The sequence below is a fragment of the Mytilus edulis genome, chromosome 6 (genome assembly GCF_963676685.1).
Source record: "Mytilus edulis chromosome 6, xbMytEdul2.2, whole genome shotgun sequence".
Taxonomy (NCBI): Eukaryota; Metazoa; Mollusca; class Bivalvia; order Mytilida; family Mytilidae; genus Mytilus; species Mytilus edulis.
Genome location: NC_092349.1, coordinates 57,071,000 through 57,088,749, shown reverse-complemented (window position 1 = coordinate 57,088,749; position 17,750 = coordinate 57,071,000). Strand labels below are relative to the sequence as shown.

General features: G+C 32.3%; 1 protein-coding gene across 1 annotated transcript; it reads left to right on the top strand.

Moving 5' to 3' along the window:
• The first annotated feature begins 1,424 nt into the window (after positions 1-1,424).
• LOC139527949 (matrix metalloproteinase-19-like) lies at positions 1,425-16,306 on the top strand. The gene is made up of 11 exons (XM_071323643.1): positions 1,425-1,549; positions 4,056-4,144; positions 4,955-5,085; positions 7,405-7,486; positions 8,552-8,694; positions 9,220-9,465; positions 11,700-11,819; positions 12,669-12,842; positions 13,646-13,770; positions 15,626-15,777; positions 16,083-16,306. The coding sequence occupies exons 1-11, from the start codon at positions 1,454-1,456 to the stop codon at positions 16,186-16,188; spliced, it is 1,464 nt and encodes a 487-aa protein (XP_071179744.1). The 5' UTR covers positions 1,425-1,453; the 3' UTR covers positions 16,189-16,306.
• Positions 16,307-17,750: the final 1,444 nt, after the last annotated feature.

Here is a 17,750-nt window from a genome sequence, read left to right as displayed (position 1 = left end):
TAAGACAGTGGCCATAATGAGATATTAACAAAAAAATCTAGTCCAAAGTACGCTGTCACAACAACGTTTAAAAAAATGTTCTATAAAGAAATTGTAAAATTATATTGAGGAAAACTTTCCAAACATTTCATCTATATAGTCAGACAATGTAGCATGCGTCCTAATCTAATAAAATCTGAACGATATTTATTCGGAGAGTAATCTCATCTATAGCATTAAACCAAAAAATACTTAGTATGTAAATCCCTAAAGGAATACCGTCACCAATATCGTGCGCAACGTCTGGTGTGTTTATTATTCTGCCTCAAGAAAATGATCTCAGGATTAACCGAGGTCTAAAATCGTCATCCATTATCAGTATGAATCATCAGTGTTAACATCACGGAAGTCCTAAGGATATGATTGGTGATATCAACTTGGGGTCAATATAACATTGGTCTTCAACTATGAGCAAAACAAATATCGCATAGTAAGCTATAAAAGGCAACGAAACGAATTATGTCAAACATCTTAAACCAGAAAACAATGTACAAAACAATAGACAAAACAAAAATATGATATACAGCAACACACGACAACCAATGAATTACATCTTCCTGACTTGGGGCAGACATACAGGGAATGTGGCGGGGTTAAACATAATTATTTACTGGCGCCAACCGCCGTCCCCTTTATTAGTGTTGACTGATTATATTCTGAGACTAGAAGTTTGCTCTATCTTGTTTTACAATGCAACATTTTTAAAATCGTTTGCAATGTCACCTTGCAAATATGAATACATGTACTTTATGCAGGGGGCGTAATCATACTTATATACAAAAATGGTTAGAGTAAAGTTCTGTTAACCCAGTTGTCTGTCCTATAATTGTTTACTACCAATTGTTAATACTTTTTTATTTACAAGAGTGAAAAAGACTATGTTGTAATACGGGTGAAATATACACCATATTTTTATTCAGTGACAGTTCAGTAAGCCTGGTATGTTTGTTCTCTATAAGCCTTCATTTGTACACAGATATTGGAATTAAATGTCAATTGTTCCTATGAAGATTATTTTTCTCGTGCAAAAACTCATGTGTTGTCTTAAAAAAGTGGTTCTTATAAAATATCAAGCACAAATAAATTTCATTATTATTGCAATTGACTTCAGGGCTTTCGGTACGTATTCAAAGGTTAAATATTCATTCAGTTCGATCAAGAAATATCTTCAGTAGATTTTTTTTGTAAAAAATGCGTTTTTATAAAAATTATTTCTCGAAGCTCTTTTAACCTCTGACTGCACTATATTAACATCCCGGATGAAGCATGTATGTGTTTTAAGGACATATTAAGTTAATGCAAACGTAGCTATTAAAAGTCGTAGGACGTTGACTATGAACATCCGTCGTATAAATTCTTAATTCGTTTAATTAAAAATTACTTTGAATTAATTCTTGATATTAGAAACAGCGCGATGAAATTGATAATTTTATTCCAAACTTTTTTTCTTCTAATTCAAGGACAACATGTAAAACGATTCACCAGATCGACAGACAAAACAAATGTTGATGTAAGTATAATTTTATGTGTAACATTCTGGCATTGATGTGGAACATGAGGTTTCAGGGGTTCAACATTGAAAAAAAGGGGGAGGTTAAGTTTAATACATTCGTTGACTTTGGTTAGACTTTTAAGAACAATTATAGAATAAATAATCGAAGAATTCAAATAGAGAAAAATTTTCAACGAGTGACCGAACAACACATTAATTCACGAATGCACGTTTTTTTTTTCGATATTTGAATTCTTTCATTATTTATTATTTTTTTTATTCTATTGGCAATTTTGTTTTTATATAAAATTTAAGTAGAAAATGTAAGGAACTATATCTGTTTCTATGCATTCACAATTTGTTTTGATCCGACTTAATCGACAACGCCTATTTTTGTATGACGTCAGAGGCGTGAAATAACCACGTTTATTTCATATTGAATGTTATACATTGCAACCAATATAATAATAGAAAAGAAATGCCCTTGCTGTAGTGATTCGAGTGTCACAGTTTGTATTTTAAATTAATAAGCTAAGTATTCAGTTAAAATCATCAAGATCTTAACTAGATCAATAACAAGGTATTTTTTTTTTAATTTCGTTTTTCTTTTTCTAGTATTATGCTTGCTATAATTGGTGTGCCGCTTGCGTAATTTATTTTTGAAGAATTCATATAGCTTTTCATTTTCCCAGGAGAATATATGAATTTTAAGAAAAACAAAGATAGTTAATGGACGCACAATTTAACTTTCAACCTAAACAAAAGTTATTGTCGACACATATCACATTTTCAACATCATCAACAAGCTAGCTTAAAAGTGTAAAACTGACAATTTCTAAACTTAAAGAATTTTACGTCAATGCAAGCATCAAGCAATCGTATGCTTTTTACTTAATAATTTAAAATATTTTTCAGCGAAACTAGAGTTAAAATCAGGAATACATGTTTATACATTTAAATAGTTTGTGTTGCTTTGTTTAAATATCACCACTATCGCAATCTGATATGGAAAAAGTTTGACGCCAACAAATTAGTTTCACACCATCCCATTTTGTATGTGTCTGTCCCATGTCAGGAGCCTGCAACTCAGTGGTGTTCGTTTGTAGATGTGTTAAACATTTTTTACCATTTTTTTTAGATAGATATGGCCGTTAGTTTCCTCGTTTAAATTGTTTTACATTTGTCATTACGTGGCCTTTGTCGACTACACGGTATTGGTTTTGCTTATTGTTGGAGCCGCAATATGACCTATCCTTGTAAACTACTATAATGTCGTTTGTTCTCTGGTCATACCACATCTTCTAATTTGTATTTCTCATTCTAATAGGACCTTGGTTTCATAAAAGATTGTCTTGATGGGGTTGTAATACACAATAGAGAATAATGAGTCAAATCTACAGAAAAAGGACAAAAAGTGGGGAAAAAAATGGAAAACATATTATAAAAAATTAGGGTACCAAAATATAAAGAATGGAGAAGCATAGCCAAAAAATAAAAAAAAGTATCGAGAAAAGTTATCTAAAAAAATAAAGAATATATATAATACGGAAATGGGGAACCCCTTTATCAGATCTTCAAAATAAAAATCAACGTTGTATGTTTCTGTGAAAGTAATATTATTTAAAGAAATGTTTTTTAGACTTGTTGAAGAAAACAACAAAAAATAGAAATTCGTCAAATTTTACAATGTTTTTATTTTTGGTAATGCAATAAATGTAATGCATTGTAAATTCCTACAGCATTTTTTTTATGCACGAATTCTTGATATCGAAATAATTAATTTCGATAGATTGTCCATTGTAGAACAATCGCAATAAAGAATGCACGTTATTTTGTTTTTGAATTTTCGGTATAAAAAAAATCGGTAAAAAATAAGAAGGCGGAATTATAATATCCAAATAGAAATCAAAATCAAAAAGGCGGAAGTAATTAACACCATATAAGTGACAATATGAAATAATTTAATCTTAAACGGAAGAATTGGTTATTAAATGTCTGTCATAACAAAACATCCTTCTTATGTTTACGTCAATACATAAAGATCTATTTTAAAAATAATTTTTATAATCTTCTGCATCTTCGAATGCACTCCACACTATTAGTTTACTACATGTAGTACTCATATCGCCGCGATATAATATTTTGGTTCTTAATGATCCGGCGTAAAGCTATCACAAATGAATCAATTATTAAGTCATATGTTAATCTTATGCTTTAAAGGTCTTTTTTTTTATTTTTATCTGCGACCTTGTTTATAGCCGATACTAAAATTACAATATATTAATAATCACAGAAAAACATGTAATAAATGTATTGTCCAAGCAAAGTACCAAGTTAATAAGGACACACGCCTTTTATGTTTTTCGCCTAGTACTTTATTCGTCCTTTCTTTGCGTCTTGTAGCCCCCCCCCCCCCCCCCCTTTTCCCCCAGTTTTGTTAGAATATCATTTTCTAGCAAACTTAAATTGTGGTTCATATAATTCTTTAAAATAATGATTTATTGTGTTTTTTTCTACATTTCAGGACTTTTTACAAAAATTTGGATATATGCCAAGATTGCGATCCTTAAAAACTTCAAACACATCAGACGAATCGACAAGCTATGCATTAAGGTATGATAACCCTTCTTAGCAAAAACCCAAATGAGAAGAAAAAAAACACACTCATTGGCAATTTATAGAAAACATCTCAATACATTTACTCTAATATTAAACGGATGTGCCAGTGTCCATTGGCACTCGACAGTGTAAGGTGGATCTGCTCAATATATGACTCAGGGTAGGGCAAGCAATGTCAGGCAGCTCCATACATTTTTGTATATGACTACGGGTTGGGCAAGCAATGTCAACCAGTTCCATATATGGCACACGATCGGGTTAACAATCATTATGACTTAACCAAATATGGCACATGACGGAGTAAGCAGTGTATGCTTAATTTATAGCACAATTGTGTAATTGCATATAACACCAAGACAATCGGACAAACACCCAACAAACAAATCATAATGTAAACCGTAAACCGTAGAACTCATTTATTTCAACGCTTAGCTTTAGAATGACCGGAACTAGGCAATATATTTTTTTTAGAAGAACATGGTCGTAGTCATCATTTCTGTGGTTTTGGTTTCAAAGAAAAAAAAATCAAATAAAGTTCATTATGTCTCTAGAGGTATCAATATATATATATTTAACGAATTCGAACCTGTATAAGTTATGGTTTTTAAATGGTTGTTATGGCACTAGTGCTAATTGCAATACAATGTGCGTTAATATTATTTCTTATCATGCAAGAATTTGAAGATTACTGTATACCAAAATGAGTTAAGATATGACGACCTTTTCAATAAAATGCACATTTAAAGAATGTGGCTTCCTTTAAATATCTGGGTTTTTTTTAAATACATTTGCAAATATCAACAGAACCTTTCAAGAATATAATCATCTGCCAGTAACCGGTGAATTAGACGACAAAACGGTGAAACTCATGAATACTCCAAGATGTGGAATGCAAGACAAACCTACACCACACGGAATGCCCCTGGCATTTTCAGGTATACTAATATAATTTTTATTGCAAAATAACACCTATAAGGGTCAAGCAATAATGTAATTTACATTAACTCTCCTGCTTCAAAATAAGACTGAGAATGGAAATTGGGATGTGTAAAGAGTCGACAACCCGGTCAAAGAGCAGACAACAGCCGAAGGCCACCGATGGGTCTTCAATGCCACGAGAAACTCCCACGCCCGAAGGTGTGCTTCAGCTGGCCCCTAAACAAAAATGTATCCTAGTTCAGTGATAATGAACGTCATACTAAACTCCAAAATATACCCAAGAAACTAAAATTAAAAATCATACAATAATAACAGAGGCCAGAGGCTCCTGTCTCAATGTGTCTTGGGACGGGCTAGCTCAAAAATGCTGCGGGGTTTAACATGTTTATTGATATCTCAACCCTCCACCTTTACCTCTAGCCAATATAGAAAAATACAAACACACAGCAATATGCACAGTACAACTCAGTTTGTATCAGTATTTTATTGTGAATGCTAACTAAAATCATTAACAACAACTGTCAAATCGTCTGCCATTATTGTCGGATTCGTCAGGAAGGTAATGTTGCACCTGTTCTAATTCAGGAGCCTCTGGCCTTTGTTAGTTTTGTATGTTGCTGTTTTATATTTAAGTTCATTTATATGTTTTGGAGTTCAGTATGAAATCCATTTTCATTAAACTACATGCAGTACACATTTTTATTTAGGGGTCATTTGAGGCCCAATTCCGGGTGCGGGATTTTTTCGCTGCGTTGAAGACCCATTGGTGGGTGGTCTTCGGCGGTTGTCTGCTCTTTGGCACATTTCCTATTTCCATTCTCAATTTTATTAAAAGGAATTTAATGGGCAGAAAACAGAATTAATATGCGTGTTGTTGTATAAGGAATATTATAGGTCTCTTCGTCGATTTAAATGTTACTTTATAGACCGAATTTTTGTCAAACGAAAAAGTGATTTAAGCAGATACATGCCAACGTGGTTATATTGCGTTTTATCTCGTGTAGCCTATACAAGTTCTTTTTCACAATTTAAATCAAAAATATATTGAGATGCAATCAACATCAACATAAAAAAATAACAAAAATCATTGAGCCAGAATTCTACAGACATACGACAACAACTAACGCGCGATGTGTTACAAAAATATTTAAATAGGAAAATGTTTCTTCAGCCTCGATGTGGAAAGACGTCATTCATATTATTTTTAATATAAAATGTTTATGAATACGATACACTAATGTAATTGCATGATACAAAAGTTGAAGGTTTGGTTACCCGTAAATTCACTCTGAATATTCGAGCCACTCTTGATTCATTCCGATTAATCATACCTAACTTTCGGGTCGTAATTGTCTTTTCCTGTATTGTTGCGATAACTGTAAGTTATTTAGTCTAATCGATATGTAAGTTATGTTTTCTTTATTTTTTATCTTTTTGTAATTTTAGATGATAATATTACACTTTTATTTTTTTAATTTATTTTTAAAAGGTGTAATATTGTTTAAAAAAATTCAATTGATTATTTTTAATACCTACTTTCATTTTATATAATTTGTATTGGTATCCTTAGTCGTACATGTATATATACTACTCAATGTTGAGCAACTCAGTTTTTGACTGAAAATAAAGTAAAACAAAATGTCGGTTTATCTTTCAAGTTTGTGTTAAATCTTATTTTGATTAAAAGTACTGCATTGATGTTGCTACGGTTACACTTTCGCACAGCTTCACTGTTTGCGAACTTTAAAGAAAGGGGTCAACATTGAAAGTCTCAGTTGTACAACGAATTCTGAACATGGTATTGTTACAAATGTACAAAAAAAATGTACAAGATTGAATCTGATTGCATCAGAATCTAATGCATTCTTGGTTATATTTCCAAAACTGCACCAAAACGTTGGGATTAATTTAAAAACTTGCTATACAATCGAAACTTAACCAATGCCGCTTATTTTCATTTTGCTGTACGAACAATGAGATTACCCATAGTCCTTTGGAATATGAAAAGCCGAATTGATATGAACAGAAAGTAGCAAATATTTTATATATTTATATATTTTTTTATATTCAACAATATATTGCTTGCTGTTTACAATTTACTTCAATAGTCCAGCATTCAGCAATGGTCTCTTTATTTTAACAAGAAATCCAGGATTTCTCTCTGTTTTATAATTATACATTCAACCGTAAAACAAATAAGTAAAAATAGTTTCTTTTAATCGTCAAAATTTGAACCCGCCCCCGCCCCACTCATTCTCAATAGAAGTATTGTAAAATTGTTTTGTTTAGTATATGTATCAAAATATTATTTACAGCTGGCAACGGAGATTGGGGTAAAAAAGTCCTGACGTATAAAATTTCAAAAAGCAGTACAAAGGTGACTGCAGATACTATAAGGTAAGTAACGTAATGTATTGAAAACATTGTCAAAGAGGGACGAAAGATACCAGAGGGATAGTCAAACCCATAGATCGAAAACAAACCGACAACGCCATGGCTAAAAATAAAAAAAAAAAGACAAACAGACAAACAATAGCACAGAAGACACAACACAGAAAACCAAAGACTAAGCAACACGAACCCCCCAACCCCCCAAAATAACCCAACAAACTGGACGTGATCTCAGGTGGTCCAGAAGGGTAAGCAGATCATGCCTTAAGTAGTTGAAATCATTGATCATGTCGAGTTCCGCTTTCCCAAAGATTAGTTAGTTTTAAATCTTTTTTTTAAATTTTCAGCACTCCCAATTAAGAAATTACGCAAGTTACTCAGTATGCACCACACATTTGATGTTATTTCTTCGTAGACGGAAAAATATAACAGTCATTCCTTTAACTTGCATTATATTTTTAGGGATTAAGAAAGCTAGTCACATGCGAATACGTGGTTTCATAGAAAATGTTCGTACATTTAGGAACCTAGTTAAATGCGGGGTTCGTTGAGCAATAGAACATTTAATATTTTCATAAAATGTACGAATATTGTTTCAATCAAACACATTAATATCTACGTTTCAACGTGTAGTTTTTGTCTTAAAACATAATGAAGCTGTCAAACTAAATTTTAGACCCCCTTAACATCGAATTGTCAATATTTTGAGAAAGAGCTGGTAGCTTATTAATAATTTTGATGTTAGTTTCACAGAAGTAGTACACTACACTGTACAAAATTAATCTTCTTGAGATAGAGCAGGTGCGATTATTGGAATCTAAAAAGATTTTTTTTTGAAGCAATTACCGGCTATCCTCGCTGACACTAGTAAATCTTTTATATGATTACAATATTATCTATAAGATAGATCTTTCGTTTTTGAATATGAGAGAAAACAGGAAGCCCGATCTTTATTGTAGATATTTCAGTATTTTAGTTAATTTGCTTCGTATTTGCTAGGAAACACGCTGTTAAATGTCCTGTAATGGATATTTTTCGAGGTTTTCTTACAAATCCTATTTCTACTTATAGGAGTACTATAGCAAGATCTGTAGCAGTTTGGACAAGCGTAGCAGATATAACAATAACTGAGATTACAGGAGCCGCTGCTGCTGACATAGATATACGGTTTGAATTCGGTGCCCATGGGGACGGATTTCCATTTGATGGCCCAGGCATGTATTCATTTATTTAGGGGCCAGCAAGGGTCCACCTCCGAGCTGCATCGAGCTGCATCGATCCGTGATTTGTGGACTTCGGCTGTTATCTGCTCTGTGGTCGAGTTGTTTTCTCTTTGAAATATTATTTCACTTTTAAACCGGATTTCCGAAACATGTAGTTTGTTGATGTACGGTGGGCGGACGTGACGACGGCTGCGAAACAATATCCGTGCAATAACACAAAATAGCTTTGACGATTTTTTTCTTCAAAATAAGATACATGTGCTTATTTTTCCCCCGTCTCTTAATGAAAGTCATGTACAATTTTCACGGTTTTAATTGATATTGTTGTTGGGTTATAGACCTGAAATTTGTGAGAAAAAAAATGTTACTGAGAGCGTTGTGGGTGTATGCTAACTTGTAATGGAATGACGTACATTCTTTTTGAATTTAGATTATTCCTTATGTTATTTTTGGATCCGATCATCAAAATACGAAAAGACTCAAAAAATCATTTGTAAATATCTAAAATTTATTCAGGAGGAATTGTCACACATGCTTGGTATCCACCTGATGGGAGACTCCATTTTGACGACGCTGAGGCTTGGGATGTTGGTGGAAATGGCGCAGATCTGTTCCCAATCTGCGCACATGCAATAGGACATATTTTAGGATTGGGTCATTCCAATGTTCCAGGATCTATGATGTATCCATGGGATCCTGCTACGGGAAATCCAGCTGCCGTTCTTTCACCAGATGATCTTGCCGGAATACAAAGCTCATTCGGTACTGTTCATTTAACTGTGCATACATGTATATTCATATGTATAAGAAATGCCACTTTTTCCATATTTTTTATTTAAGTAATATTTTTTCTGTCTATGAAGAAATAACATAAAAAAATGTGGTGCACAATGAATAACGCGGGTCATTTAACAGTGTGCACCACATTGTTTATGTTATTTTAAATAGACTGAAAATATATTACAGTTATTTCTTATAATTTAATTCTAAATTCCAATAAAACCGGCGTAAATCGTGAAAAAAACGTTGATGACGTAATGGTCACATGACAAAATTGTGTCTATGATATGATAAACAAAACGACGTCAGCCAATCAGAAGACGCGTTACATCCAAAATTAAATATAAATGATATATAACGATGAACATGCATCTTTATTTGTCGACCAATTGTTTCTTTATAGTACTGTGATATGTTTGTATTTTTAAATTGACAATTTGCATATAAGCAAAAGGGAGGTTTGTGTAATAGCCCTAATGTACAGAGATATCCGATTCAGGAGAAGGGGTTAATAAATAGTTTGTAATGGTTTGTAATAAAGAAATATGCAGGGGTCGTATCAATATTTTACTTACTGCCCTTTACAAACTTTGCATTGCTAGAGATCTTCGGGAATCGGATTCATCCGCGGTATTAAATCGGAAAAAAACCGGTGTAGTACCGCAGCTAAAAAAGTCTTCTCGAACAAAAAAGTACATTGGACAAGTGATCGGACTGCAGTTTATCGTGCAATTTTTTGTAGTAGTAAGGCTTTTAGTTACTTAATAACTGGTTATGGATAACAAAAAATATGCGATTTGTTTGTTGGTGGAATATACTATTTTTTTTGTCACGTTTATAATAATAAGTGCAGATGATTGCATTGAGTGTGTAAGTAAAGGATTAAATTATAGTATTATATTGGGTAAACTATCCTTCTTTAAGAGTAGACTAGTCCAACAGATAATCAATCTATTATATATCAGTAGAACCAGGCTACATCCAATGATGGTAGTATTATACCTTATACCTAATAATACTAGTCTTCACGATTCATATTCGTACTTATAAACGTGACAAAAAATAGTGTATTCCACCAAAAAATCAATCGCATATTTTTCTATGTTGTGATGTTATACTAGTCTATTGCCTCAGCAAAAGAAAGAAAAGTTGGTACCATTGAAACTTTTAATACCGCTGCAAATGTTTGCACCTGTCCTAAGTCAGGAATTTGATGTACAGTAGTTGTCGTTTGTTTAATATGTAATTTATGCGTGTTTCTAGTTTCTCATTTTTTTATATAATGATTAGACCGTTGGTTTTCCCATTTGAATGGTTTTACAATTGTAATGTTGGGTCCCTTTATAGCTTGTTGTTCGGTGTGAACCAAGGCCCTGTGTTGAAGGCCGTACCTTGACCTATAATGGTTTGCTTTTTAAATTGTTATTTGGATGGAGTGTTGTCTCATTGGCACTCATACCACATCATCCTTTACCTATATTATCTTTATCTTCACACTCAAGTTAATCGGCTGTAACACAAATATTGTTTTGTTTGTTTATGCAATGGATTTGTGTTCAACTATATTGCTATTTGTACTAAAAAGGACCAGAATTTCAAACTACAACCCAGTTCCTCTGAAATTACTTGATGAAAAAATATACCACTAAAGTTTTAAGAGAATGCAGATTATAGAAATAAACCGATAAGCCAAGTGAATTTACAAATTAACAGGCAGACAAAATCTAAAAATTAATGATGAGAAAATTGATCTCCGTCAAAGAAATCACGATCAGATATGACACCAATCAATATCAATCGGCAATCCTCGGGTGACTCCGTTCAGAATCGGCCGAGTTGTGACGAATGTAATCAATATCTTAAGATTAAACAAAAATATGAAAATGATATACCTACATGTAAGAGATCTGCTGGTACAAGGTACGATGACTGGAAACCATGATACACGTCCAAGCAAGGACCGAAGCTTATAAACTCGGCAATGTTCGGTGAGCCGACAACATTGCTTCGGAAGTTGTCTTTACTTCATAGATACCAGGATTAAATTTTGTATTTGAAACCATAATATTTCAACCCAAAAGTTATGAATTATTTTCGGATGTGAAATATATATTTTTTGTGTTTTCATAATTATAATCAATACACTTATTTTTTGTTTGTTCTAATGATTCGTGTGTTTCTATTTTTTTAATTATTTTTTTATTTATACAAAATAGGAACAACTCCCGACCCAGTTACTCAAAACTTACTTGATGCAAATGATCTACAAAGTAGACCGGCGGGACTTGTTGGAAAGCCAGCTGTTTGTTATATGTCATTTCAAGCTGCAACTAAATGTAATAAAATTATATATTAGAACTTGCACGAATATATACTGCTAGTATCTAGAGTTAAAAGTGTTGATTTTGAATGCTTAATATCAAAAGTTGGTTATTTCTTGATTTTTCTGAGGTGAGTTGTTAAAAAAAATATTGGTTTGAAACTCAATAATGTATTAAGTGTCGGGTGTAAATTACAAGATAAAAACAGTATATGTACACTGTCGGATATATATATATATATATATATATTCTAATTCTTCGTCAATTTATCCCTTTCTGCCGAAAAAATTTAATCAACGTGTGGTTCTTTTGATGTCAGTACTTCATTGGTTAAAATCCGATTATGACGTCGAATTTTCTTGCTTTCCTCTAAATTTCCTATTGTGACGGCATGAAAAAAGGCGACCATGCATGATGACGTCACATAGAAAGAACACAACTGTTTGCAGATCATTCGAAAAGGAATAAGTTTGCCTGCATAATGTTAGAAATAAAGGCAACATTAGAGAAACAGATTTCACCACCAAATCTAGTGTAATACGATATTTATCCACTCTCGACAGTTAAATTTTAAATATTTAAAACGCTTGGGCAAGCCTCGCGTTTTAAATTTGAAAATTTAACTTTCTCGAGTGGATAAATATCGTATTACACTCGATGCAGTGTTAGAATCTATATATATATCAAATGTATTTGTACTCGCAATAGAACAGCTCGGCGAGCCTCGCTTTTCATCCTGTTTTTAAAGCTCATACAAATACATTGATACATTTCCGACAATGTACATAATTATATCATTGAAACACATAAAACATATGTTACTCATAACAGTTTAATATATTGTAAGTATATGTTACCTTACAGCCCCAGCAATGGATATGACTATAGCTTTTGTAGAAGATGTATATGTATTGGTAATTGATGACGATGTTGGCTTACGAAGAATAACAAGAACAGAATCAATATTTTCCGGGATCTTCTATAATCCTGATGCTGCTTTCACTAACCCCAAAACTTCATACACATATTTTATAAAAGGTAACACACACATATTTCATTAAAGGTAAACTTGATACACATACATGTATGGCGTTCTATATCAATAATTTACTGCTTCGGACGCATCCATTTTTTACTGGTTGAGTTTCTTTCAAGTTTCAGGTTGGCTTACAAAATGTATTATTCGATGGCAAAACAAAACAAAAATTCCGGGAAAAGACAATCATGATAAAATAAAAACAATATAATTCAGTTATTGTTGTTGATGTAAAAAAAAATAGGAGATGTTGAGTGATTTCCAAGGAGATAACTATAATTGATTGTGTTAACAGTTTTGATCATTTGTGACAGCAACAAACATTTTAAATTCTGTATGTTGCTTGTTTGTTTGTTGGTTGGTTCGTTCGTTCGTTCGTTCGTTCGTTCGTTTTGTTTTTGTTTTTGTTTTGTTTTGTTTTTTATTTGTTTATTTGTTTTTTTCGGGAGGGTATTAGATAATAAATCGAATGACATCTGCACCATAATGAATAAGTTTGTATCTGTAAGTCACATTACAATATATATAATTACTTTCGGTCGGTAGCTATTCAAGGTTATTATAATAACTTTGGTTACAACGATCTTCAAGTACACACACACATTGAATGGTTCTACTGCGAACGTTTGGGAAAGTTGATCGTTCAAAAATTACCCTGTTGCGAGGTGAATTTACGTAAATTTTTGTTATTTTTTTGTTATTTGACTTTGAATTTGATTTTAATTTTGACGTTTAAAAAATTGAACGATTTGAAAACAACCGGGGTGTGCAGTGAGTTTAAGAAACTATCGTAATTTTTTTCCAGGAAAGTATGTCTATGAATTTGATTATAACCTGGATCCTGTTTCAAGAAATATGATAACAGAGGATTTCCCAGAGGATCCACACGCTGCGTTTGCGAGAAGTGAAAATGAAATATATATTTTTGGTGTAAGTAAAATTATTTAATTCGGATAGATTAAGACGCATATAAATACTGTTCACGTGTGAAATGTATGTCCTTAGAATACCTGCTTATTCAAGTTGTCAGTACTGTGAATTCCAGCCATGTTACAATTTAATTCCCTGGAAATAAATCAATTAATCAGAATTAAAAACAGAAAAAGCTACAAAGTATATAGCTACATACACGTACATATTTGTGATATCGATTTCGATTCAACCAAAATGAACTTAAAGATCATAACGTATAGATAATTGCTTGCTATTAGTTCAACATCCAGTGGCATGTATCAGTCGCCACGATCATGATCTTAAATATAATAATAATTTTTATAGCTGTATTCTTTAGTTTTTTAGCCCTTTTTTTTTTGTGTGTATTCTTTATATTTCAGCATCCTAGCTATTATTTATTAAACTTTTGCGAACTTTTCTCTATTCTTAATAATTTTTGTCGGCCTATGTTTCGATAGATTTGGCTCATCATCCCCTATTCTATTAGCCCCAACCTGGCCCTCTCAAATCATATTTCTGTCCATCACATCCTGTCCTGTATTTGATATCATTCAAACGAAAACGATAGAAGTGTGCGATGCACTTACCTTAACGGTTATTGTAATGGTTTTTTTTTCATACAAGTTTTTATTTGGTATGTTGTCAATGAGGGCAACTATGAGGCCCCTCATGGGGGGGTCCTAGTAATCACATAATCACCATTTTTTTGCCAATATAATCACATAATCATTAAATATTTGCTTATCTTTAGTAATCAAATAAATTAATCATAAACTAAAAATACAGTCCTAGGTAATCAAATAATCGTGAAATATTTGGCTTAATAATCAAATAATCATTAAAAAAACGACCAAGTAATCACATAACCAAAAACCCCATGAGGGCCCTCAACTATCCAATAAAGTCAAAATGACGTGAATTGAAAGCAACAGTATATTCTAGTATAGCCTTCAACAATGGGTAAAATTCATACAGTAAGGCCAGCTTTAAAAATCTTTACAAGATAAAAACAATTATATAAATGGGAAACACGCTGACATGCAGTAACTAATAACCAACGATATGTACTTTTAGTTGATTATAGAATATGATCATGAACGAATGGATCTGAACAGAATGTAGATCTATATAGTTGACCTTTACTGAATCTAAAATACAATTTTGATAGTAATACCACAAAATCTGTTGGTACTAGGCTCTTTCCGGATAAAATTAAAAATTATATTTAAATAACATTCTGCTATGTTTCGAGACTTTAACTGTAAACATTTATCTCGTTTGTTTTGTAAATTGGTCACAATGGAAATAATCAAAGCCTGACATGAATATGCAGAAATCATGGACAAAACTACTGTATTCCTACCATTAAACTTTATAAGCATGGAACTCTTTAAAATATTAAATGAATATTAAAAACTCTACAAACTATAAGTTTGCGGTTTCACTGTACCAATGAGTTATTAGATGTAGTATATCTAATAATTCATTAGTACTAGTATAATAGGAAGATGTGGTATGAGTGCCAATGAGACAACCCTCAATCCAAGTAACAATTTATAAAAGTAAACCGTTATGCATGTAGGTCAAGGTACGGCCCTCAACACGGAGCCTTGACTCACACCGAACAGCAAGCTACAAAGGGCCTCAAAAATTACTAGTGTAAAACCATTCAAACGGGAAAACCAACGGTCTAATCTATATAAAAACTTATAGTACGCTACATGAATTTCATTTCCAGCTGTGGAGCAATTTCAAAATGGCACGATATATAAGGGTAAGATTGTCATTCTTCTTTTTTTAATACATTTCTGTATTGTCATAATTATTATAGGCAACTAAAGTATGGAAGTTTGACTTACAAACAAAAAGCGTTGTTCCTGGATCGGAGTCTCTTATCAAGGATGCGTTCAAAGGGGTACCAGACGACATTGATGCAGCAATTTACGATAAACCTAACACAGTTTATTTCTTCAAAGAACTAAGGTGAGTTTCACGTGTTCCTATAGACAGTGTTTTATATAAGAGATAAAATATATCAAATATAGCTATGAAAAGCTTTTACCCTAAAAGAACTTCTAAAAAAAGGCATCCTCCCCCCCAAAAAAACAAAAAAAAAACAACAACAAAAAACACATAGAAATAGAGAAAAGAAAAGAAAACTAAAACACACACTTACATAATATAAATGGTTTATGCCTTAATTGCATTTGCACAATATTGAATTGGTAAGAAATTTTTTTATGTTATATTTTTCTATTCTAATCGATTATCATGTTGCTGGTTTTCAGCTACTATGTTTATGACTTGGAGACCAACAGTGTTACAGAAGGTGGACCTGAATATGATGCTCCTGCCACATTTCTTCAAGATAAATGTATATCAGATGACCAGTAAACAATATATTTCTAGATGTTCTTACATTTAACATTTACCCCTTAGTTGTTAACAGAAGGCTTTAAATGTCAGTTTGTGAAAGATTAATGACTGTCATATTAAAGAGTCCCACCCTTAATCCTTGTGTATTATTATTTGGTTTGCATTTTGTCTTTCTGTGTATTTTTCCCTTATATTACATCAAATTGACTATTATTGTGCTATTACGAAACATTTTAATTGTAAAGCTTAGCACCGCTTTAAAAGGAAGGCATGTTATTGGCTAAAATAAAATGTTTATCATAATAAACTTTGAATTTTGCCATGAAACTAAATAAAACACCACGATTATTCACGTACTACAAATGTATTTCGTAGTTTTCGACGTTAATTGAATATTTTTATCGAAAGTATGGACAAAGGAATAGCTCAAACGGTAAACGATCAAAAGACAGATTGAAATGGAAAGTTTACAATAGATAGGTTAAATCATATATTTTTTCGTAAACATTTATTACTTTTTAAGACGATCATCATGTGGCGTACTACACTCTTTCGTATTCTTGGTTTTATATTCGAGGGGCTAGATGTGGACGTACATTTGTAGTCTCTTTACTTTGAATAATACTGTTGGCGAACATATTCTATATACAAATTCGAAATTCGAAGTTACGTGATAGTTTTAGCCTCTCATTCTTCAAATTGATGACACCACGATATTTGTTTAGGAGGTAAAATTTGTGTTACTAATAAACTAAAAGTTGGTCTTTGAAGGTAGATATAACAACAGTGTACATAATATAAAAAGAAGATGTGGTATGATGACAAATGAGACGACACTCCATAAGAGACAACATGACACATTAATACTGTAATAGAAATAGAACATTAATATTATTGAATAACTAAATCAACTTTTAGTTCTGATTTGAATCGACGACATAACAGCCTCAGAATGTCAAGCTTTTACGTTTGCATAAGAATAATAACAATGAAAATCTAAACTTTTATTTGCCTCTTGTTTTTTGTATGGGAATGATCACATAAGGAAACTCAAATGGTTGTAAACTAGTGTTCTATATGTGGTGATTTAAAAGCTGATCGATTTTGGTAATGATCGATTTGAGAAGACGCAAGGATAATTATAACTTTATAAATCTCATAAGAATAAAAGAAGATGTCTGACATAAGGCAATTCAACGACACAGATGACAAAAAGAACTCGCAATCATTTATTGTGACCGATGTCTTTTTCAGAGCATGCTTTTTTTTTGGTGACCGACGTCTTTTTCAGAGCATGCTTTACAATTTCCCAAGGTAGTTTTAATGCTTGAATACATTATTTGATATACATGTAACTGTATGAATGATTTTTCATTTTTTTTTCTTTTCCTGATAATTATGATAGGTTGACTCTGTGTGTTTAAATTCTACATTTCTGAATTGTAACATATACTGAACTAACTGGAAGCAAGAGGAACAGTGGTTGATATTTGCTAGCTTTCATATTTATCTTTTCATAGGTCTAGCCTTTGGTTTCTAGTTCGGTTTGTTTTCGGGAACTTAAATAATAGCTGACAATT

Excerpts from the sequence above, each read along its gene's own strand:
- LOC139527949 (XM_071323643.1), top strand. The coding sequence starts at position 1,454 with ATGAAATTGATAATTTTATTCCAAACTTTTTTTCTTCTAATTCAAGGA. Across the intron at positions 4,145-4,954 it reads TCGACAAGCTATGCATTAAG|AACCTTTCAAGAATATAATC; the intron begins GTATGATAACCC and ends AAATATCAACAG. Across the intron at positions 9,466-11,699 it reads CGGAATACAAAGCTCATTCG|GAACAACTCCCGACCCAGTT; the intron begins GTACTGTTCATT and ends TATACAAAATAG.